This window comes from Saccharomycopsis crataegensis (genome assembly GCF_037102585.1).
Source record: "Saccharomycopsis crataegensis DNA, jcf7180000000085, whole genome shotgun sequence".
In the NCBI taxonomy this organism is placed as follows: domain Eukaryota; kingdom Fungi; phylum Ascomycota; class Saccharomycetes; order Ascoideales; family Saccharomycopsidaceae; genus Saccharomycopsis; species Saccharomycopsis crataegensis.
The window spans coordinates 657,539-681,267 of NW_027043830.1; the positions used below are offsets into that span (position 1 = coordinate 657,539).

The 23,729-nt window shown below is 37.5% G+C and overlaps 11 protein-coding genes across 11 annotated transcripts; 4 read left to right on the forward strand and 7 right to left on the reverse strand. All coding sequences in view use genetic code 12, as the record gives it.

Annotated features, from left to right (window-relative positions):
* Positions 1 to 190: 190 nt before the first annotated feature.
* On the reverse strand, positions 191 to 1,114 carry DASC09_050200 (Mrp/NBP35 family ATP-binding protein; the record flags this gene model as incomplete). Its single annotated transcript, XM_064998619.1, has 1 exon — positions 191 to 1,114. One exon carries the CDS (start codon positions 1,112 to 1,114, stop codon positions 191 to 193), a length of 924 nt encoding a protein of 307 aa, XP_064854691.1.
* A 202-nt stretch (positions 1,115 to 1,316) lies between these two features.
* DASC09_050210 (uncharacterized protein) lies at positions 1,317 to 2,675 on the reverse strand (the record flags this gene model as incomplete). The annotated part of the gene is made up of 1 exon (XM_064998620.1): positions 1,317 to 2,675. One exon carries the CDS (start codon positions 2,673 to 2,675, stop codon positions 1,317 to 1,319), a length of 1,359 nt encoding a protein of 452 aa, XP_064854692.1.
* A 761-nt stretch (positions 2,676 to 3,436) lies between these two features.
* DASC09_050220 (uncharacterized protein) lies at positions 3,437 to 4,372 on the reverse strand (the record flags this gene model as incomplete). Its single annotated transcript, XM_064998621.1, has 1 exon — positions 3,437 to 4,372. The coding sequence occupies one exon, from the start codon at positions 4,370 to 4,372 to the stop codon at positions 3,437 to 3,439; it is 936 nt and encodes a 311-aa protein (XP_064854693.1).
* Positions 4,373 to 8,176: 3,804 nt separating this feature from the next.
* Positions 8,177 to 9,334, forward strand: DASC09_050230 (inositol oxygenase; the record flags this gene model as incomplete). Its single annotated transcript, XM_064998622.1, has 1 exon — positions 8,177 to 9,334. The coding sequence occupies one exon, from the start codon at positions 8,177 to 8,179 to the stop codon at positions 9,332 to 9,334; it is 1,158 nt and encodes a 385-aa protein (XP_064854694.1).
* Positions 9,335 to 9,610: 276 nt separating this feature from the next.
* SCW11 (putative glucan endo-1,3-beta-D-glucosidase) lies at positions 9,611 to 11,239 on the reverse strand (the record flags this gene model as incomplete). The annotated part of the gene is made up of 1 exon (XM_064998623.1): positions 9,611 to 11,239. One exon carries the CDS (start codon positions 11,237 to 11,239, stop codon positions 9,611 to 9,613), a length of 1,629 nt encoding a protein of 542 aa, XP_064854695.1.
* A 1,152-nt stretch (positions 11,240 to 12,391) lies between these two features.
* Positions 12,392 to 12,731, forward strand: DASC09_050250 (uncharacterized protein; the record flags this gene model as incomplete). Its single annotated transcript, XM_064998624.1, has 2 exons — positions 12,392 to 12,414; positions 12,554 to 12,731. The coding sequence occupies 2 exons, from the start codon at positions 12,392 to 12,394 to the stop codon at positions 12,729 to 12,731; spliced, it is 201 nt and encodes a 66-aa protein (XP_064854696.1).
* Positions 12,732 to 12,862: 131 nt separating this feature from the next.
* Positions 12,863 to 13,730, reverse strand: DASC09_050260 (60S ribosomal protein L37; the record flags this gene model as incomplete). Its single annotated transcript, XM_064998625.1, has 2 exons — positions 12,863 to 13,128; positions 13,724 to 13,730. 2 exons carry the CDS (start codon positions 13,728 to 13,730, stop codon positions 12,863 to 12,865), a joined length of 273 nt encoding a protein of 90 aa, XP_064854697.1.
* Positions 13,731 to 14,350: 620 nt separating this feature from the next.
* Positions 14,351 to 15,673, reverse strand: CDS1 (phosphatidate cytidylyltransferase; the record flags this gene model as incomplete). Its single annotated transcript, XM_064998626.1, has 1 exon — positions 14,351 to 15,673. The coding sequence occupies one exon, from the start codon at positions 15,671 to 15,673 to the stop codon at positions 14,351 to 14,353; it is 1,323 nt and encodes a 440-aa protein (XP_064854698.1).
* Positions 15,674 to 16,346: 673 nt separating this feature from the next.
* DASC09_050280 (uncharacterized protein) lies at positions 16,347 to 18,950 on the reverse strand (the record flags this gene model as incomplete). The annotated part of the gene is made up of 1 exon (XM_064998627.1): positions 16,347 to 18,950. The coding sequence occupies one exon, from the start codon at positions 18,948 to 18,950 to the stop codon at positions 16,347 to 16,349; it is 2,604 nt and encodes an 867-aa protein (XP_064854699.1).
* Positions 18,951 to 22,171: 3,221 nt separating this feature from the next.
* Positions 22,172 to 22,357, forward strand: DASC09_050290 (uncharacterized protein; the record flags this gene model as incomplete). The annotated part of the gene is made up of 1 exon (XM_064998628.1): positions 22,172 to 22,357. One exon carries the CDS (start codon positions 22,172 to 22,174, stop codon positions 22,355 to 22,357), a length of 186 nt encoding a protein of 61 aa, XP_064854700.1.
* A 93-nt stretch (positions 22,358 to 22,450) lies between these two features.
* On the forward strand, positions 22,451 to 23,677 carry DASC09_050300 (leucine-rich repeat domain-containing protein; the record flags this gene model as incomplete). Its single annotated transcript, XM_064998629.1, has 1 exon — positions 22,451 to 23,677. One exon carries the CDS (start codon positions 22,451 to 22,453, stop codon positions 23,675 to 23,677), a length of 1,227 nt encoding a protein of 408 aa, XP_064854701.1.
* Positions 23,678 to 23,729: the final 52 nt, after the last annotated feature.

Sequence of the window (23,729 nt, forward strand, 5' to 3'; positions counted from 1 at the left end):
TCCTTTTTGCTTAATTTTTTTCTGTTCTTGTTACTACTTGTTTAACCACTGTATTTGTACAAGAACCAAGCTTTTACATTCTGTTATTTTCTTTTTTTTTTTTGTGCCATTTTCATGCAACGTTTTCTTACAAATTTTAATAAAAGCTCATCCTTCATTTCGATAATATTTTATATTTCTCATTGTACTTCTAAACTCTTGAAGGTATTCCTTGCAGCAAAATATTATCAACTATAATCTCAAAAACTGGCTTTATCGAGCTTTCCTTATATTGGTCAACTAAGCTTTCTTTATGTTTCTTTTCCTGGTTTTTCTCCTCCCGGTCCTTATCCAGCTGCTTATCAGATATTGACAATCTTTCAAGCTCCGGCAACTCATTTTTGCTATCCATATTATTATTCTCGATCATTTCCACAAAAGTTGGGTCTATCGGTAGATTCCCCAAATAGTTTATCTGGTGTTGATCCGCTAATATTTTCCCGCCCCCAGAACTGAAAATGTTTGTGCATTCCGCACAATAAGGACAAATAAACCCACTCATATTCTCCACAATTCCCAAAATCTTGAATCGGACTTTATGACAAAAGTTCATCTCTTTTTTGACATCATTGACAGAAACCGCTTGAGGAGTGGTGACCAACACCGCACCGTCAGGGTTCGCTAATCGCAATTGCTCAGCAATGGAAATATGTTCATCTGAAGTGCCTGGCGGGGTATCAATGATCAAATAATCCAAATCTTTGGGCCAGATCACATTGGAAATGAATTGATTAATCATCGAGGTCTTTTTTGGCCCACGCCACGCCACACTGCTGCCTCTATCACCAATCAAGAATCCTAGGGATACCACAGATAGTCGTTCATCATTGTCAACATATACAGGGATCCATCCTCTTTCAGATTGGAACATCAGCTTGCCTTCGAGACCAAACATTCTCGGTATCGACGGCCCAGTCAAATCAATATCTAGCACCCCAACTTTGAACCCTTTGATCACCAAACTGAGGGCAAGCTGTGTCGTTACTGATGATTTCCCTACCCCGCCTTTACCAGAAAGAACTAGCACAATATGCTTGATATGAGCTAAGGATTTCGGTGCTTCAAGCTCGCTCATGTTCGATGTGTTATTTATTGATGTTGTGATTATATTCATATCCATAGATAGAGAGATGAGATGGAATTTGTCAGCTGTAAAAAAAAAACTCTGCGGCTTTGACCCACACATATGGTACACAAAATTTACACACGATCAGCCATCTAGTTGTTGGATATTTATTTGCAATCTCTCTCTCTATATATATATATAAGTAAAGCCTTCATCTATTAACATGATATTTTTGTAAAATCTTGATCTCAGCAGGATCCTGATCAGGTTCTACCCATTCGAATTTCTCACCATTGGTGACCCAATATTCTTGGAACAATAATTCTTGTTCAGTAAAGTCATCAATCTTCATCTTCTTTCTGGCAAACCTGTCTCTGAAGAAGCGAAGTAATTTAGCCTTTTCCTCAAGAATATGTTGGTTCTTGTGACTATCATCAATGATTGATTCGTCATCAAAAGTTAGCACTTCTTTGGTAGTTTTCACTTCGTTATTCTCACCAGAATAATCTTGTAACGACTGATTTATTGGCTCTATAATAGCTTCAGGACTCTTGATACGATTGCCGCCGATCAAATAAAAGTTGTCCATGTTCAAATCATAAAGTTCTTCGTATTGAATGAAGACTCTATCGTACATGGATAATTCCTTATGGTGCAAGAATTTATGCCACAAATTGGCCCCAGGGCCCCATTTAATTCTGGTGGTCTTATTATTGTACAAACCCAAAGTGGCAAGCACCCCCAAGAAACTCACATTGAATAAGTAACTACCAAGCATATACGAAATCTTCATCGATGGGCTATCGGTGAGCCCTGAAAGCCCCGTGAAAAATGAATCAAATAACGTAGTTGTCGCCAATTCCACCCCGATGAAACCACCAATGTAGCGGGGAATATATTTGCTAAACACATTGTGCTTAAGAGTATTGACATATTTCTTACCACCCACCGTCTCATCGATTAAATTCACAGCGACTTGGAAACTCTCCACGGGACTCAGTTTAGTGTTATTCAAAATCACACGGGTCGCCACCTTCACAGAATTCTCACTAACCAACATTCTATCACTTTGTTTTGTAGAATTCACTCTGGTCATCTCATTGATCCCGGTAATCAAACGGTATACCCGCTTTGCATCGGGAAGGGGTTGGGTAAGAAGATACGACTTCACAATATTTTCATTATTGGCCATGATCAACTGCCTTATTTTATCATTGTCATTCTCAAGTAGGAATTTTTGCAAAGAATCTTCTTCGCCTTCATTTGACCCATTTTTCAATTGTAACTCCCTGCTGGCCTTGATACCACGAATCACCAAATCTTCTAGAGTTTCGCTCACCTTTTCAAGTGGGATATTATTAACAAACTCTCTTTCGGAGATCTTATTTAAATCATTTGCGATACTAGATCTGTTGATCTGTTTAAATAGTGAATGATATTTGTCAGTGTCGGTTGTGGATAATGATCTTTGAAATCTTATGCTGATGGGCTGTAGACGAGTTGTCAGCATTTTCTGGGCCTGCGAGCCATTCAAAAGAGGACGGCTTTTGATGACTACTCTTCTTAACATGGTTATATTCCTAATAATTTGAAGGTCAGGATCATCAATAAAACTTCGGATATATCTCTCACTGAGATTTTTTGGCAGCGTTTCGGTATTTTTTTTTTCCTCTCTATCTTCTTCCAGCATGTGACACTCCTGCCCTGTACTAGTCGTACTTGTACACTTTTTGCTAACCACACCCTAGAGTGTCAATAGCTATAACACCATTACTCCTAACCCATACTTTTCGTACTTTCTATTTATTTTACTTATTCTACTATTATTATCTCTCTACTATTTTCAGAGAGAACATTTTATTCAATTATTATATTTTACTACGTTGTTAACTTTATTAAGTTATTGTTTGTATTAATCCAGAATTATCTTAAATCCGATATTCTTACACACTATCCGCCGCTACCACCGACCGGATAGATCGTACCCTACTACAAGCCATAATCGCGCGAAGTCGACAATAACAGCCCATTTGGAATTTGTGTTAAGCTCATTTTCAACATTTATGCAAGCTTCACCTGACAGAATTGCAACTTCTTGGATGTGATGGGCTTTATGATACAGCGAGGAACTTTTGGAAGACATGGCAATAAAATAAAGACTAATAAAGTATTTGAAATGTAGGTATCAAGAAAAATAATAGTTGTTACCGAATATATAATTCAAAGCAAAGAAGATTCAAAAAACAAAAAAAAAAAACAAAAAAAAACCAAATCAAAGAAAAATCCACCAGCACCTACCTGCAAAAGAAAGAGAGACCCTGATTAATAAATTCACCATTCAATAATCTCTTTTGGAAAGTATTCAGTAATGAGGCCTTTATAATATTCTGTTATGTTATCAATTTCATAAACCTCATCAGACTTAGAGTATAAATCGTAAGGATTAAATGCCTTCACGGCCTCCAACATTTTCTTGTCATGATCATTCATCAAATACTGATACTCATTCTCTCTATGGATTGGGTAGCAAGAGTGGTATCTCAACATTGCCAAACCCTCTTTTGGAATTGTCGATTGTTTGACACAGATCTTGTAAATGTATTCATCATGGCCCCAGCACAACATCACGTTATCCAAACCAATTCCCGGTCGATATATTCCGTACTTCGTATTATAAGTTGGATTTTCATTGTCTGGGTTGGCTTTGAAAGTGTCTGGATAAACACATTTTTCAGAGAAAGCACAACCAACCGGGAAAGTATCACCAACAACATCCCATTGGCCTTCTGCTTCAAAGAAATAGAGCAACTTGCCTAAGTCATGAATCAACCCCACTAGTTGCATCCATCTTGCCTTACCATCCTTTCTAATAGCTTCAGCTGTTTGTAGAGCATGATCAATCTGTGACAACTCTGTATCTGGATCTGACTGATCAATCAAGGTGTTCAATTTCATTAAAGCGTCCCAAACTGTCATTCTCGCTCTCAATTGGGAATGAAATCTCCATCTTGCCTTCAAATTATAGGCAACTGTTTGCTTCCTATGCTGCTCTTTATAAAAATTCTTTACTCTTTCACTGGCCCCATCGTAGTTTCTGAATAGGTTTTTATTTTTGAATTGAGATTCAAGCAACCGATTTTCATTTGCATTGCTTTGATCTTTAGCGATATTAATGTTCTTTACATCGTTATCAATTTGTTCAAGCAATTGACCAGAATTGGTGTGTATAAAATTGGCAGTATTATGAATTGTTTCAGTCATTTCCATTGAAAATGATAGAAAAGAATTATCCAAGATTTCAGGATTATACGAAAAATTGTTTAATGAGAGGAAAAAATTGAAATAAGAAGGATAATCAAATATTTAGAGACTTTCAATAATATTTGCGGCAGCTCAAGTTATCACAATCTATTAAATAGAAAATTAATACGAAAATATAGAAAGTTGATTATTAATTGGAAAATGATAGAGAATTTCTTTTGATATTTATATTAGGGGCCATTTCCGGGTCATACAGACCCTCGGATGTGGGAGTCCGTGGGGTAAAAAGATAAACTCTTTTTTTTTTATTAACATAGGAAGGTTTTCGGAATATATAGCAACAAATGGAACTCGCTCCCATTTGTGATTAGAATCAGAGGTAATTTTATATCTTTGGGTGACTTCTGTTATCAATTCGTTTGGAAGCTTTCCAATGTGCCTTAAAGCTCTGGCTTCACTGTGCATCATCATAAAAAAAAAAGGTTTGTATAGCAGTGCTATTGGTTTCGATTATCAGATATTGCAAAGTATAGATCTATGTGCCTAAGCCACAACTTGGCCTGAAAGTGCCGATAACTATAAAGGAATTCATTTTTTTTATATATTTATGACTTCTTGATGTGCAAGTGATACACAATTAACTAGTTATCAAAGACTTTTTTTTCTCATTAACCTTAAACATTTGGGCATTTGCTCAGACTGAATCATGAATGTGCTCTTAATCTTTGACAAGCTTTCCCGAAATATTACTCTAGTTGAGCCCTTATCCATCAAAGACAAAAAAAAATCCATTTTCCGTTTATATTAATATATTCAAATTTGAGCTCCAAAAAAAAAAAAACAGGTCAGTTAACTTTGCTTCATAGTTAGTTTGATGGTTTACCTGTTAACAATATTATTGCCAATTCTAACTTGTATTTTGATTTTTGCATTGTGCTAATCAGGGTTATTGACAATTTCAAGTTTTCAACAGAACAAGAAGCATCTAAAATGGCTAGCCAGTCTACTAGAGATCACCTACATGAGTGTGCAATACTCCTTAAGTTGAAATCATTAAAATATTTGGAAACTTTTTAATAACTAAACTGCTACATCTTTCAATGATCCGGGTGAAAGCCAACCCAGAATATTCTTCTCAAGGGTATTACACTCTTTTATACTAATATATTACTATATTGGGACATTTATCAATGTATGAACATGTAAAATCAGCACTTTTTAGTGACACCAAAAAAACCGAAGAAGCATGCAATAGCTAGAACCTTATTTGAGATTCACTGGATTATATACAAGAAATATCAACGCACGCTGCATAAGAATGTACAAAACTCACAGGATTTGACACCAAAGTACCAGAATTTCATGCAAGTATCACACATTTTTTAAACGTCGGTTTCTGTCAGCATACTGAGTAGTATACTAGGGTAGTGTGCCACATGGCAGTGGTGATTAGCAGACCTAGATGGACCGGCCAGGAGGCTCCGGAGTGTCTGGATTATGGTACGGATGCGGTAATCCAGACTACATAGTCTTGAGTATAAATACTATCCTCTGAATACACATAGGCTTCAAGGAGAGAAGGAGGCCGTCAATGAGGTATCTGGATAGAGTAACATACTTAGAATAACTAAAACCCTTTTTACCCCTGGTCTGCACCCCCATCCTGCAACTATGTAAGTTGATGCTCCATCCGGATACTGGCAGTTTCTTTGATATCAAGTCTGTCGCCATTATGTATCAGCCACAAAGGCCATATTGTATCACCTTGTTGATGAACCTTTGGATTTGTGGTGCTTGAGCTTGTGCCTGCAAAAAGCCCAACATGTATCCTTGACATGCATAACTTATAGTAGAAACACACAAGTAGCACAGGAACAAGATATGAAGGGTAAAGGAAACAAGTTGAAAGAAAAAGATTTGATGAAGAGACAAAAATTATTCAATTTATGGACTAAAATTTTGGTGAACGAAGTATTGAATACTAGGGTTGTGGGACCCTTTCCTATTCTTACATTGGAAGTGAAAGACTTTGTATAGTGCGAAAAAAAATGCAGTAGAGATTTATTGATGGTCTTCATTCACTTTTTGTAGTACTACAATTCCTATTAACTACTATTCAATTGAACTTATTAATTTCATATGTTTTCTTTGAAATTGCATGGTTGCTGCTAATGGTTATTTTTTTCATCACTGGTTCCGTATCCTTGATATTTTAAATAAAATACGTAACTTAAGAGTTTTAGGCATGCAATACAACTTTAATAGAATTCATTAAAGCCATTTGTTTTGTTTGCTTATCCTTGTGGGCTATGCTTTTTTAGACCATTAAGTATCCAATGATATAAACCTATGAGATTGTCGTTACTACTGTAATTTGTTGCTATCAACTATCACTTTATTTGTGGATTGACTTGCATAGCTCCAAACCTATGAAACTTGCATATGACAGTCCATTATATCAATAATAATATTCCCCTTATTCGTCCTTTATTAAAAATTATTCTGTTGTATTGACACACTTCCTTTGACTCATTGCTTATTAATGTTTTTTTTTTCTTGCCGTGGGACATAATATAATGTGAGGAGAAGATCAGCCCAGCGGGAATAATTCCGGTTAACCACTAATGAACCATGGATGTATTAAGCTATCCATAACTAAAAATTGGCTTACTTTCACGATTTCGATTTACATGTCTCATAGTGTCTTGAAAAGCCATAGGAGGTAATTTTTGGGCTGTAGAGCCTATTTGAGATTAACTTGTAGCTTCGAAGATTGAAAAGTGAATTTCATGATGTAGCTATTCGCACATATTTTCGAAAGAGAAACATAAACTCAGTAACCATCAGCATATATTTAATTCACCATAAACTTTCTTTTTTTTTTGTAATTGGTGGATAAATGCATTAATGTCTGCAGCAAACCAGTACATATCTTTTTGAATAGGAAGTGGGGATCAATTTCATCGGATGGTTAATTAATGAGACATCATTCAAATAAGCACATAACTTATTTAAAATATCTATTCATTTTTGGCACGAGAGAAATATTGATACAAATCCACTTTCTTTTGAAAATTTATTGAAATTGTAACTAACATAAATAAGAATCTGGGAATATTTCATAAAACCTTCACTGATTATTATGACGCTCGTTATTACTCACAGGTGAACAAATCTTTAAGTTAAAGAGGCTTCATCAAAAATGAATCCATTCCCAATGATATTGATTAGCCTCAAGATACTATGAAATACTGAGACAAGGAATGCTATGTACCTTCATATTTCTAGTGGAAAATTATAATTATTAAATAACTTATTCTTACGAATACAATGGAAATTAGACTGTCTAATGGTAGAATTGCACTCACTAATAATTAGCCCTCCATCAATATTGTTGACGATATTACTCATTTTTTTCTATCCCTTTGCCATTGGCATGAATAAAGAATGGAAACGCTGTATTTTTTACCAACTTATTAGCTGCCTCTATTACACATATGCATGCTGTAGGATTCGCTCCCACCAATAGACTTTGATTAAAACCATAGAAAGCAGTGCAATAAACAGAGAGCCACGCCGCATCCAAGGCTATACCAATATCATGCTAATGTCATATAATCATTTCAATGAACCGTTTTTTTTTTAAAAAAAAAAGCATAGTTTTGGAGAATCCCGGTGTTCTGCTCCTGTAGCTGGTGCAGGAAAAACTGCAAAAAAATAAAAAAAAAAAATCACAAAAGAAAAAAATTAAGAGGAAAATCAGCACTATTATCGCGGATTGGTATACTTTATAATTGTTTACAATAATGAATGATGACTGGTGGTACTTCAGCTGAAGGAAAGCTCATCCATACCTTCCAGGGCCATATTTTAGAAAAGTTAGATGAAGATATCCAGACAGTCAATGCAATAAAATCGAAGCTTTTGAATGAAGCTACCGATCCTGCGGCCAAAAGTGCTCCCTCGCCAGCACCACCATCATCATCCTTCAAATCTCCATTATCGAACGAAAATAAGGGAGCTTCGTTGCTAGAGGATGGACCATTAGACTCTCTGAAAAACGAGGTGGCGCTGGACTCCAAAAATCCATTAAAAGATTCCAATAACAACAGACAGGTGATGTTGGAAGATTCATCTTCCCCCAACGAAAGAAACTGGGATGCAAACGATACCATATCAAATAATGTGGACAAGTCCAGTTTTAGAAATTATATCATTGCATGTGATAGAGTGAAGGCATTTTACAAGGAACAACATCATAAACAAACCTTTGCTTATAATATCCAAGCGAGAATAAACTTCAAAACCAAGGTACGAGCCAGACTTACCATTTGGGATGCTTTGGTGAAATTGAATAATCTCATAGACAAAAGTGACCCAGACACAGAATTATCGCAAATCGATCATGCAATACAAACGGCAGAAGCAATTCGTAGAGATAGAAAGCCAAGATGGATGCAGTTGGTGGGTTTAATTCATGACTTGGGTAAGCTACTATACTTTTTCGATGCGAAAGGTCAATGGGATGTGGTAGGTGATACTTTCCCTATTGGATGCGGGTTCTCTAAAAGGATCATTTTCCATGAATTTTTCAAAGATAATCCAGATTCTTACCATCCGATCTACAAGACAAAATATGGCATTTATTCACCTCATTGTGGGCTCGATAATGTTATGTTAAGTTGGGGACATGATGAATATATGTACCATATAGCCAAATTGCATTCAACTTTACCTAAAGAGGGGCTTGCCATGATAAGATATCATTCATGCTATCCTATCCATCGTGAGAATGGCTATGAACATTTGATGAATGAAGATGATAAAAAAATGATTGCTGCGGTTAAGGCTTTCAACCCCTATGATTTGTACTCTAAGTCAAAAGATGTTTATAAAGTTGAAGAGCTAGAGCCCTATTACCTTGGATTAATTGATGAATTTTTTCCCAACAAGACGGTGGAATTTTAATGTCATCAATAATTTGTATATTAGCTATATTATAATCATATGTGTTATTATTAAAATGTAAAATTTCTTCTACGTAGAGATATAAATCTATTTTTTAAACATGTAATAAATATAAAACTATGAAATGACTAAAAAAATATCCAGAAAAATCTAAAACAAATCATGAAGCTGTCCAAGTAAAACAAATCCCAGTGTAAGGGACTAAAATAACAACGAAAGATAAAATGAATGAGATGACAAAGCGTCAAATAAGGCAGAATATGTATAGTTGACTCATCAATCTAAGAGTTCGTATACGCCGAAATATTGTTCAATATTATATGAGCCTGGAGATTTCCACATATCATTGTACATCGTTAGAATTGTTACTTCCCCGTTGGTGCATTCTAAAATGGATTTAATTGCTGCCTTTTGGTTTTCAGCACTTGGTACGTTCAAACCATTAGTATCACCAGAACTTGGGTAGCCAGTCTCTGAGATGATGACTTCCTTGCCGGGGCAAATGTCTTCCACAATCTTTTGCTGACCAACCACAAAGCTACCTGCCTGAGTGGCATCAATGGAGGCATCAAAATAAGAGTGAGGATTTATTGCCACAAAGTCAAGTAAATCACCAGAACATAATTCAGGGTTGTCTTCAAAACTCACTGGGGGTTCGGCAGTGGTGATTAATCCATTGTACCCACTATTACGTAAAGTCTTTTTTATGGCCGTGATGATGGTCATCAAAGAAGAAGCTTCCATATACCCACCATTAATTGCTTCGTTACCAATGGTGATACATTCGAATAAGTCCCAACCCTCTGTGGTTGTTTTGACATAAGCAATTAACGCGGCAGCAGATTCTTGGATTGGATCAAGATCGGTTGATGAAAACCAGAACCCTTGATTAACCTTTATCCCAAGCAGCGAAGCAATAGGTAAAACGGTATCCAAGTAATTGCAATCAGTACCGTACACTCTTATGGCGGGAATACTTCTATCTGAAATCTTTTGAAGGTCAGAAGAAACAGAATCATAGTCTTTACACGATCCATCATCATTATAAGGAGAGTATGCCAAAGCCGTTGGGATGATGGTAGAAACAGCACTAGAGAAGGTGCTGCTTAGAGTGGAGGTAACTGAGATATCCAAAGTAGATGCCACTGACTCAGAAGTAGAGGATGCAGTTGAGATAGAGGTCGAGTCTGAGGATGATCCAGAAGAAGATGTATTTGAGGAAGAAGAAGAGGAAGAGGTTGAAGAAGATGTAGTTGAGGTTATTTTCAAAGTAGAGGAGGAGGATGACGATGATGACGATGATGTAGATGTAGACGACTCAGAAGATGATGATGTATACGACTCAGAAGATGATGATGTAGACGACTCAGAAGATGATGACGAGGATGTAACTGATGATAAAGTAGTAGTATCACTCTTTGTAGTAGAAGTGGATGTTGGCATGGAAGATATTGATTGAGTAGGGGTAGAAGCACCGACTGTAGCACTATTACTTGGAATCAAAAAACTATCAGATGACCATGAGCTAACATAACCTCCATTATTAGAGGATGATGCATGTACAGCACTTGACAATCCACTGGCAATGGATTCCTGGCTAGCAGCGATGGAAGTGATCGTTTGGCCTTGAGATTCTGTTGGAACATTAGAAGTCAAAGTCACAGTATACGTCAAATCACCGCTAATCACCACCTCCACTAAGGGAGCAGTAACTGTATGTGTTGTGGTATAGTAATAGGAGGTTGCACTGACTGTAGCCACGGTCCTCGTAACTTCCACAACTTTCCGTTTTACCTTCTTTGCAAGATTCACTTGAGCATCATTGGCACCACAAATAGGAGCTGACTGTACCAAAGACACAAGCGATAGTACTGTGAGCAATAGATTGTACCTATTCTTGAACATCCTTTAGTTTTTCACTTAGTTTGAAAAATGTGCGAGGAGTAGCTTGCTAATGGAGTGATGACGGATATATAAGACGCAATGATTGAGTGATAACTAGACACAACAAGATCCTTTGCTGAAGATGTTCTGAATTCACTGAGTTGTGAGGCAAAAAAAAGAAGAAAAAAAAAATTATCCTGCAATTAACCGAAAATCAAATTTGAGATTTTGAGGAAGATCTCGTTCGATATATATATAGGTTCGTCAAAACCAGGCTTATTCCTCATGCTTCAAGATTTCCATTTGTGTAGACGAAATGAGACCGCAGTTGGTGACATATGTCGTAATGTAGTGAGTACAATAGCTACCTAAATTATTGTTCCCCTTAAATATTTTTTGATGCGATTTACTCGTTTGATTGCTGACAGTACCAATTTGGTGTGGTTAACTTTATTCCCAGGAAATTGACGGGCTGGTCTGTATGCATGTTCACAACTTCCACCTGCATAATTGCAGACGGCGACTAATCTTACCACGAGCACGGTTTATACAGGTCAAATCCTCAAATGCTTTACTATAATTACTGTACTGTGAACCAGTTATTGCAAGTCGTCGCACCTCTTATGGAAGTGTAGGGGAGTCAGAAAAAAAGTGAAGATTTTATCTGTTCATATCCATCTTGTTTGTTTTTTCCGTAAGAAACCAAGATAACTATCGTCTTTATCACCATTCAAGGAAACCTTGGAAGTTAGTCGAGGTGCGAAAGCATTTCGCTGGGCCAAGAAAGAAAGTAAGGAAAAGACACTATAGCTGGTCGAGTAATTTTTTTTTCTCTGATTCAGGGCTTCTTTGAAGAATCAACCATCGTGGCAAGAAAATTAAAGGTGCTGGCCGACTAACTAAGCCATGCGGAACATTAAGAAATAAGAAAGCATACATTCAAGAACAATAGGTATTCCAGCCAAACATGAAATTCGGTATATATACATAGTCTTAACATTTAGTGAAATTTAACTCATTAGATAAAGCATGGAGATGTGATGTGTTCCTTTTTTTTTGTGAAAAGTAGTATGGTGTTGTAGTAAAAGTACTCGTTGCACCACTGGACTTCCACAACAGTAAGAAAATGCCCTCTACCTAAAGGTAAGAGTGATACACTTTATGGCATCAATCATGGTGAAATGCTATCTTCAATTGTAAGTCTCTAGAATAATAGAGATTTTATCTTTTGCCCCATCGAAAAATATCGCTCATGTAAAGAAGAGGTCGGTTTATTGGACTAACCGTCGATAGGATTTCGAAAACTTCAAACAAAAGATCATAACTGAAAACTAGAGCGAGCCAAAACATGAGACTGTGTGCAAACATATGCTACAATATTCTCAAGAAATTGGAAATTCCTAAAATCATGATGTATTGGGGAGTTGGGCTTTACTACACTAGATATCTTCAACGGAATTCGAATAAAAAGGAAGATCAATTCATATCATTGAAAGGAAAAAGAAATATATGAAAACACATTAAAATATTATAAACATACAAAAGCTTTAATGAAATCGTAGAGTATACCACAAAATCTTATCTTTTCAAATGATACTCATTATTGGGATTATTTTAGAGGGGGTTCATTAAGTGAGGGCTAATTTAAGCAGAGACAGCCTTTGGCTTAGCAACACCACTTTGGAAACCGTTCTTGAATCTTCTGGAAACGTGCTTCAAGTAAGCCATACGACCAGTACCAGTAGTTCTTCTTCTCTTAGCCTTTTCAGCCCAGTTGTGCTTTCTCATCTTAGCAGCTGGGTACCCACAAGAAGAACAGGTCTTCTTTTGAATGTGGAAAGAACGACGGCCACATCTGTTACACAAAGTGTGGGACTTGTTGTGCTTTTTACCGAAAGATGGAGTACCTTCTATAGAATGCGTTAGTGAATGTTCATGACTTTTTGACACATTGTTCCTAAAAATTGCAATTCAGTGATTCAAGAAAATATTAACTAGCTGACTTCCAAAACTAAGTGGGTACCAGTAATGTATCCTTATTCATTGCAGTGGTTAATCAGAAACGAGCCCTTTACTATCCCCAAACACACTGTTAAGAATTAGATACTTCCAGAGTCGAAAAAATCACATGCACAACGTCTTTATTGTTCCCGCTAGTAGCTATGATCCTTTTGTATTATTGACTGATCTTGATAACTTATTGAACTTGAAACGATATATTGCAAAAGACGATAAAACTTTGTTGATTGTTGGTGAATTGTTCCTTTAAAATTTTGCGAGGTTGTAATCTATTATTGAGTGGCTTCCATTAACATCAAGTATGGTATATTTTATCTACTCCTTCATCTTCGTTGAATCTATTGTCTCTATGTTCCGAATTATTTTTTTTCAGTCAAACGCTTGAATATTCCAAATTATAAAAATAGTTTACCACTATCATTATTAACATTTCTGAATCACTGTTTCCTCTTGATATGAATAATTTCCAACCTTGTCATTACATACTTCCCATTTTTGATTATTGATATGTTATTAGTACAATATTCCAAGCTTACAATATGCTGCTGATGTGAAGATTTTTGGTTTTAATTTTTCACCATCAACACCCACTTGACGCTCCTCACCCGGCCAGAAACTATGCGGTCACTTTGTTTGCATGAAAGTCCCGTGATATAAAACGGGGCGCAGTTCATAGAAAAATAATTAGCCCTATGCACCAGCAAACAGATTGGCAGGTGTTTAACAGCGATGTAATAATTATACAGCAGCCAGCATGTCCCAAGCTATGGTGAACACGAATACATGATGTACAAACTTCAAGGAAAGCGAAGTTTTAACTAACGCCCCCTTCAGCAACAGCTCTATACCGAATAAAATGATAAAAGGATAGGATTAGAATATATAAAAGAACAATCAAAAAATTACTATTAAATTACATGTTGATACACCAGGAAACACAACCTCTAATAGAACAGCTTAATAGCCCATAAGAATAATGAGACAAAGGAACAGGTAATGACAGATCAAGCGAATGGAATTTTGATCCTTATTATTATTAATTATTACTATTTTTTTTCAAGAAGCAACACATTCCCACTTCTAGCAGAAAAAAGGGTGTCTTCAATTTGCTTCTCACAATGTTTCTGATAAACTGGCGTATGTCTCTGCATCAATGACACCCGTGTTATGCAAAAATAATTGTAAAGCATTAACCAATTGGATAATTTGTGCAGTACTCAAATTACTAACGGCCATTTGTAACACTGATCCGACAGTCACTCTGTGAGTGGAAATAAAAGTTTCATAATACAAGTAAGAGAATGATCCCATCAAGAATTGACAATCCATTCTATCAGTAATACCACCATGCCCTGGAATAGTATCCCCGAAATCCTTGATGTTGAAGGTTCTCTTGACACCAGACGCAAAGAATCCACCGAATGGCGCAATTAATGAAGCAAAAGTTGCCAAAACAATAGCGTGGAAATAAATTGGTTTCAAAACAATGAAGTCTTGGGAGATCAAATCTCCCAAAACCGGTGGCAATCTATAAGATTGTGGAATGAACACTGGGTTGTGCTCACAAACTGTACTAGAAAAGACACTGATACTCAAATCCTCAACTGGACAAACCAAGAAATTATATTCGCCTAAAATTCTTGTCAAGAGGAAACCAGACAAAATTGTGAAGCCCCAAGCACCAACAAAGCCTTCCACAGTTTTCTTTGGACTAATAGCAATCAATTGAGTTCTGCCAAAAGCAATACCACAGATGTAAGCGAAAATGTCGTTGATAATCACCAATCCAACTGGTAACAAAAACCAGAATAACCCAGTGAGAATATTGCTAATGATCAAATGAGCCTGGAAAACAACAATAATCAAAGCCATGTGGGTGACACACAATTGGGTGAATTGCATCTTATAATAGCCTGGCTTTAAAGTGGCAACAAAGAAAACAAAACCCAACACATAAAGGCAGTAACTGATAAAACGATGATTTGTAGCCAATGGTGATAAAAACTTATCAACAAAAATAAAATGTTTGAAATGATGGATAAAACTTTCCCCATCCAAGTAGTAGGAGGAAGTCAATAAAAAGTACCAGCTCAAAGTTCTGTTCATTGGTAATTCCTTTTCTCTTGCTGGTCTTGAGGACAAGGCAATGATTTCTTTGAATGTCAATATTTGCAAAACTATAACCAAACCAATGACCCATATTGGTCCGAGAAAGAGGATACTGAACATTCCGAGAACCATCACAAGGGTCCAGGTGGTACGTACAATAAAGTTCTGCTTCTTTTTATTGTACTCGGCAGATTTCTCATTGACTTCCTTCTGTTCTTCCTCCATTTCTTCAGCCTTTTCTTCAGCCTTTTCTTCAGCTTTTTCCAATTTTGTTACTGATTCGGTTACAGCTTTTTCCTGTAGGTCTTTCAATTCCTTCACTGGCATATTTAATAGTCTATTTTATTGTTGGTTTCTTGTTGTTGTTGTTTTTTCAAATGGTATATTTTCGGCTTATATCTCGCGATATAGTGATTCTGCTTCCTGTTGAAAGACACTGATAATCGATAAAAATCTCTAAATATACTAGCTGTAGCGAATTGAGGCTAACAATAACCGGCGTCTTGAGGATATATGGTGGCTAAATGATGGTTTGCACAACAATTAGCAAATCAACATCACTGCTTTACCCCAAAAATTTATTTATTCATTTTCACATGTGATGTGTTTTGGTTACGTAGCACTTGTTGGGAGGGCCAGTGCAGATTGCTGCATTTTTTCGTCCCTCCGGGGTAACTTAATTTCCTTCATTTTTTTGGAATTGTCTCCGCACAACAATCTCTAATCCGTAAATATTTATGATATCCAACAGAGATATACATCATGCACTACATTTGTTTACCAAGAAGGGTTAGCTACAACATTTGAATAGATAAAATAATAGAATTTAATAACAATGATAATAATAGAGAAAAACTCAAAAAAATATATGCAATGACGCTTCAGAAATAGAATGAAAGATATCGTAAAGAAAGTGGGAACCAAAGTGCTTTCGTTGAAAAAAAGTGATCAAAAGAAGAATTAAAAAAGAAAGTAAAAAATTTTAAATTTATGGTAAAATTCAAGCAAGGAACAATAAGCCAGCAATGAAAGCCAAACCAGAACCAACCATTTGTTTGTTGGCAGCAGCACTGTAGACAGAAACTGAGGCAGCATCAGAAGTAGATGCAGTTATGTTGGTAGCAGCTTCAGTGGAAACAGAGATAACAGAGCTGACGCTGCTGGTGGCGACTGCAGAAGCTGAAGATTTTGACTTTGCAAGAGTCAAAGTGTGGATAGCGGTGGAGTTACCTTCAATAGAAGTGGCAATAGTAGTGTAGCTTTCCAAATCAGAGATTGGAGCAGAAGTTGGAGCAGCAGCAGAAGTTGGGGCAGCAGCAGATTCACTGGAAGAAACAACAGAAGTTGGAGCAGCAGCAGATTCACTGGAAGAAACAACAGAAGTTGGAGCGGCTGAGGATTCAACGACAGAAGTTGGAGCAGCAGGAGTTGGGGTAGCAGAAGACTTAGCAAGAGTCAAAGTGTGAACCACAGTGGATTTGTTTTCAATAGAGGTGACAACAGTAGTGTAGCTTTCTGGAGCAGGAGGAGCAACACCAGATGGGGTAGCAATAGCAGCAGTGGTGCTTGGAACACCGGAAGCAGCGACACTGGAAGCAATGCTAGAAGCAGCAGTCAATGGACAGTAAGTAGTGTAAATGGTGCTAGTACCTTCAGTAGTGATAGTGACCACCAAGTTGGTATAGCTTTCTGAGCTAGAAACAGCAGCAGATTCAGAAGATTTAGTGGTACCAACAGTAGTAGTTGAAGCACTGGAAGTAGAAGCAGAAGCAGTAGTTTTGATGGCAGCAGCAGTGGAACTTGGAGCACCGGAAGCAGCGACACTGGAAGCAATGCTAGAAGCAGCAGTCAATGGACAGTAAGTAGTGTAAACGGTGCTAGTACCTTCAGTAGTGATAGTGACCACCAAGTTGGTATAACTTTCTGAGCTGGAGGCAGTGGTTTCAGAAGTCAACAATGAAGAGGTATTTGGGAAGCTCAAAGAACTAGATTCAGCAGAAGTAGTTGGAATGGAGACGAAGGTGGATGAAGCAGAAGTAGTTGGAACTGGAGCCAAAGAGGTTGAGTTGGTAGTTGGGACTGGGACCAAAGAGGTAGAACTAGTGGTAGCGACTGGAGCCAAAGAGGTTGAGTTGGTAGTTGGGACTGGAACCAAAGAGGTAGAACTAGGGGTAGCGACTGGAGTTAAAGAAGTTGAGTTGGTAGTTGGGACTGGAACCAAAGAGGTTGAGTTGGTAGTTGGGACTGGAACCAAAGAGGTAGAACTAGTGGTAGCGACTGGAGTTAAAGAAGTTGAGTTGGTAGTTGGGACTGGAACCAAAGAGGTAGAACTAGCAGTAGAACTAGTGGATTCAGTGGAAGTAACAGTGCTAGAGGTTTCGTGGGTTGGAGAAACTGGGGAGCTTGGGTGGGTCACAGATGAAGAACCGTGAGAAGAGGTTTCACATTCAGTAGTCGAGGTTTCATGAGTTGGGGAAGCTGGGGAGCTTGGATGGATAACAGATGAAGAACTGGAGGATTCAGTGGAAGTAACAGTGCTAGAGGTTTCGTGGGTTGGAGAAACTGGGGAGCTTGGATGGGTAGCAGATGAAGAACTGGAGGATTCAGTGGAAGTAACAGTGCTAGAGGTTTCGTGGGTTGGAGAAACTGGGGAGCTTGGGTGGGTCACAGATGAAGAACCGTGGGAAGAGGTTTCACATTCAGTAGTAGAGGTTTCATGAGTTGGGGAAGCTGGAGAACCTGGGTGGGTAACAGATGAAGAACCGTGGGAAGAGGTTTCACATTCAGTAGTAGAGGTTTCGTGGGTTGGGGAAGCTGGAGAACCTGGGTGGGTCACAGATGAAGAACCGTGGGAAGAGGTTTCACATTCAGTAGTAGAGGTTTCGTGGGTTGGGGAAGCTGGAGAACCTGGGTGGGTAACAGATGAAGAACCGTGGGAAGAGGTTTCACATTCAGTAGTAGAGGTTTCGTGAGTTGGGGAAACTGGGGAAGCTGGGTGTGAGACACCTGGCTGAGTGACGGAGGAACCATGGGAAGAGGTTTCACATTCAGTAGTAGAGGTTTCGTGGGTTGGGGAAGCTGGAGAACCTGGGTGGGTCACAGATGAAGAACCGTGAGAAGAGGCTTTACTTTCAGTAGTAGAAGACACATGGGTTTGAGAGGCTGGGTGTGTGATACTTGGAGTACTTTCAGAGGTACTTGAGGAACCATGGTTATGGGTAACAGTGACATATGATGAACAATCGCCAGGTGGAGTAGCTTTGGAAGTAATAACGGTATAAGAGGAGTAAGTGGAGGCAGAGGTAGTCACAATTGTACGGGTTTTAGTGGTCTTGGAAGTTCTAGCCTTTGTTGTCTTTTGGACGGAAGTGGTAGAGGAACCGTTACAGTCTCTAGTGCCACAATTCTCAATAGACTCTGTGACAGTGACGTCGTCGGTAACATAGTCGGTAACCAAAGAAACTTCTTCAGAGGTTGAGGTCAATGGACAGTAAGTGGTGAAATCGGTAATAGTGGAGTAAACATGGACAGTGAGAGTTCCGACACTGGCTGCTTGGGCAATACCAGCTAAAACCAAAGGAGTGAACAAGCCGTAGAACTTCATCTTTGAGAAACAATAGATAGTTTTAACACAATATAATAGATGATGAGAAAAACAGTCCGGTAAACAAACAAGTTCAGTTAAAGACAACAGAAAGTTCTGGTATATAAACAAAACCAAATGGAGGAGGGTCTTGGTAGGCCTATTTATAGGAGTTCTATTCTCAGTGGGCGAGGGTATAAACAGATATTTAGGGTTTGGTGGGACGCGCGAGGTCATGCATGATGTAAATCAGAAAGAGTGGATGTGCATCCGCAAAAAAAAAACTGGTTGAAACTTGATGATTTCCTCTTGTGGAGAATTGCAGAAGTTTTGTAAGAGAATGGCCAGATATTTCACTAGATTGAGACACGAGCAGCACTAATGAGTTAGAATCTTGTTTACCATTTTTCCCTTTTATTTTATTTCAGGCACGCTGCATTTAGGGTTGATTAACTTGACATTTTGATAAAAATCTTTCAAGATAGGCGGTGAGCATTTATAGGTGTAGGGGGAACACTCTTCAGCAAAAGTTTACATGCTATTAACACTGATGGTTACGTTCAGGTGTGCTTACTCTACTACCTAATTGGGATAATTGATCACTTTTTTTTTTCAACTTTTTTTTCCCAAAATAATGCTCTGCTGAAAATCTTAATTTTAAAAAATGTGTGAGAGTGAGTTCGCAAGGCAGCAGAACAAAAATAGAACCACTATTAAAGAATTCAAGACAATTTTATTTGTTTTTGTTTTATGAAATAACCTTATTGTTCCTGTATAGTTGCCCTTTGTCAATAGACTTTGGGTAAGACATTTTTGTTGTTGCTCCTTTTGATCCCTTAAAAATTCAGCATCACTCGCTCAATTCGGTAATCTCCTCGCCAAACAATTGCTGACACACTGGAATAGGAACAATAACTAGAATTCTTTTGAAACATGGATACTGTTGTACCTTTCTTGACAAATTTAGAATGTTCCACCTCACAGTATAATTATATTGTTCCCAATACTTCCGTACCCGTTGAATACGGTCAGTTGTAGGCCTCTGCTCTCGCAGAAAAAACAAAAATGAAAAAATAAAGGCTCCCTTGCTTCCGCAGTAAGTAGATCTCTGTACAAAAAAGATAACTACTGAAAATCATCAGATCATATGATTGGAATTTTCCAGTATTATTAATTAATCAATTAAGAGAAAAACTACCATATCGTGTATACGAGAACGAAAAAAAAAAAAAACGGAATTCTATAGCAGACCTATTGGAAATACGGAATACGCTCGGAGATTGTTCCGACTGTAAGCAAGTGTTATTTTCTCCCTTTACTGTTATTTTTCTTTTTCTTTTTCGTTCGGCACCTTTGTTCTCTTTAGGTGTTGCTGGCACATTAGCTCCATTAAAAATTTGATGCTGCTGCTTTAGGCATAAGTTTCGACTGCAGTAATAAAGTTACTGCGCATTGCAGAGACTTCCGCAAACGCCTGAGTAGAATAGAACAGTAACAGGACACAGTCTATGGGTTCAAAATCTGTCTACTGGCTCACTAGTGCTGACTAGTAGCAAGGGTCCTAAATTAATACACGTTATGAAATGTTTTGACACGGAATCACCACTAATGTGAAAAGCATGTTGGAGCTTACTGTGTAACTCACTCCTTTTTCCCTTCTTGTGAACTTCCAATTGTAGTGCTGTTGCTTATTTGAGAGAGCTCAACTGGTGGCGAAGTGTCTGCAACATGGCTGCTTCTCCTGCACTCTCAACCGTCAGTGTACTAGGCTGTACGGCATCGTGAGCCCCAAAAATGCTTTTAAGCTCTATTCCCCCCAGGAAAACTTTCTTCTGGATTTTCTGCAGTCATTTCTCTCATTTAATTTTGCGCAATTATATTTGGTTGCTAGCTTGAAGTATTTGCGACTTCTAACATGTGCATTTTTTACTTGGGTGTATCTCTTAAGTTTTAGTAATTTCACGTAGTCACAATTGAGTAGCTATTTGAATTTTTGATGAATACGCCCAGTTTGGAAATTTGCGGATACCTGTTGTTAATGCATGATGCAGGTTCTGAATTGAGCAGCTTTTGAATTTTTTTTTTTTTTCCACCTGAAATTCGCGAGCTGGAACTTTGGAATTGCAGCGCTGTTGAAACGGTGTGAACAATTAAGATGGAGATGACATCAGAAGAGGCAAAAGAATAGAAGAAAAAAAAATAAAAAAAGGAAGAACAAAAAGGAGCGTATTCTTAACACTAAAGGTCTAGATTTCCCCTGGTGCAAATGGCTCTCTCACACAGCCAAGGTTGATCACAAATTCTTGTTGAAAACATAGCATGCAATGCGTAATTTATTTTGATAGAACTGCCACTTGTGCTAAATCAAAGACACACTGAAACACCATGGGCAGGGGTTGTTTTCTTTTCTTTGCAGAGCCTTGTCAGATCCTCCTAATTTAGTTCTGATTCGCGTATGGCAGAGTTGATTTATCAAAGCCCTTTTTTGTATCTCTGAGACAAAAGATTTTCCTTCACAGGCGTGAAGTTGCCTCACATACTTGTATGTGACAAAGCTCCAAGGATAATAAAACCTAATAAACAAAGTAGTGGTGTCATTTTGCTAATCTAATTAAATATTCTTAGATTGTAAACCGAGACATCCGCAATGGTCTTACGGCTGTCGTCGTAAGATTATTGTATAAGCCAACAAGCGATGTAAAAAAAAAAAAAAAAAAAGTTAAAATAGCTCAATAAATCTAAATCTAATCTTTCTGATCGACAGTATGCTGTCTATTCACTATCCAAATGCTCAGATATAGGAGTTCGTGATTTAACTGCCGGGCTTATACTAGCCAAGACAAAGTAGTTATTGACTTGAAGTAGTTGATAATCTACCCTTCTAAGTCGAATTCTGGTGAACTGGTAGATTCTGCAAATATCCGGAAAAATGCTATATTGGGTACGGCACCCCGTATTTATTTATGCTGAAGCAACTATTATATGTATGTGCCAGTAATACTGGCCTTTTATCCCCCAACATACATGATGCCCCCAATGAAGGAATTTATACAATACTTTAGAGGAGCATTCCAATGATATTTTTTGTATTGCTATATTACCATTGCTATAATTTTTCCTTCATTTTTTCCAAGTAGGTTGAGCTCCAGTATTTAAACCACGTATGATACTTATTTTTTTTATTTTATTTTATTTTATTTTTCTTGAATCTCTCCCATCTGTAATACTCCTAAGCTTCCACAATGTTACAACGCAAACAAACCAGCGTGAATGACTTTCATAGTTTTCCAATCACTCGCAGACATACAGAATATTCGGCTGAATCATACTTTCTTCCTTGTGATGAACCACCTTTTAATCGTGCGTGGCATCATCAAAATCCTATGGGATTGGGGTCACTTGAAATGTTACCTGATACTGTTCTTTGAGAGATCTTTGGAAAGCTTCGCGATCTGGAGGATTTCAAATCTGTTTTAATAGTGGCTCCCAAAAACTCAAATTGTCATCGGGTGATCTATAGTATGCTTTTCAAAAAAGTGATTTTTCTGTATGGCAAAAAGAGATATTCCGATGCGTCAATCATTGATGGGTTTCAATTCATCAAAGATCACTCCTGTGGAATTATTTGTATGGTGAATGATATTATTAAACTTAAAGAAATTGCATGGCATTATAACGAATTCGTGAGAAGCTTGGAACTTTCTTCACCTGATACTGAAACCTTTCATTATGGGCCGCTTTTTGGAGTCGATAGGCCAGCTTTCATTGATATTGTTAATTCTTTTCGAGTTCTTAATACCTTGATCGTGGATTCTGGAAAGATATATATTAACGATGTGAAAAACTCCAACATCACCACTCTTGTTATTGGTAAGCATCGTGGTGCATTGGAGTTTGGCAACCATTTCAGATCTTTCGAAAAATTGGATACCATCGTGTACAGTAAAAGCGTCAACGATAGAAAAAGTCTCGATGGTGCCAGTTTCAGCAATATTCCTAACTTAGTTTCTCTATCATTATTGGGAAATTTTGCTACAGGAATCATCAATGTAAATAAAAAATATCTTCCAAAGCTTCAAGATTTAGAAATTTCCGGGCAAGCAATAAAAACTTTGGACGCGTCATGCCTCGATCTTCCGAAATTGAGATGGTTGCTGATATGCGATAATCCATTCTTGAGCCATGTATCAAATCTCCACAAACTATCAAAACTTGAATGGTTACAAATTTGCCAGAGTGCTCTTGACACTTTAAATTTGGTTAACTCTCCCGGAGTTAAGGTCCTTCAACTCTGTGATTGTCAGTTCAAGAAAATCCCCCAATGTGTGCGAAAATTTGAAAATTTAATTACTCTTGATCTTACCAAAAATTACATTTCTTCAATTGATAAAGGGTTGTCGAAATGTTCAAAATTAGAGTATTTGAGCCTTTCCTATAATAATATCAACAATATTGAAAATTTGACATTGCCTAATTTGCGAGAATTAGATTTGAGCCATAACCAAATTAAAACTATTTGTGAACTACATGACTTGGGCTCATTGACAAAACTAAATTTGGCGAAGAACCAAATAATCGATATCCATAATGCCAAACCTTTACCAAACCTCAAAAAGTTGACATTGGCCGATTGTCACTACGTGACAACTCGAGTCACCACAGAATTGGATGATTCTCCTTATGATTTCTTGAAGGATATTTTCGATTTTGAAAAGTTTAAGATCATCAAAGTTAAAGATAGGAAATAATCATGAATGGAAACTGTCTACATTGCAATATTCTATTCGACATTTTTTTTTT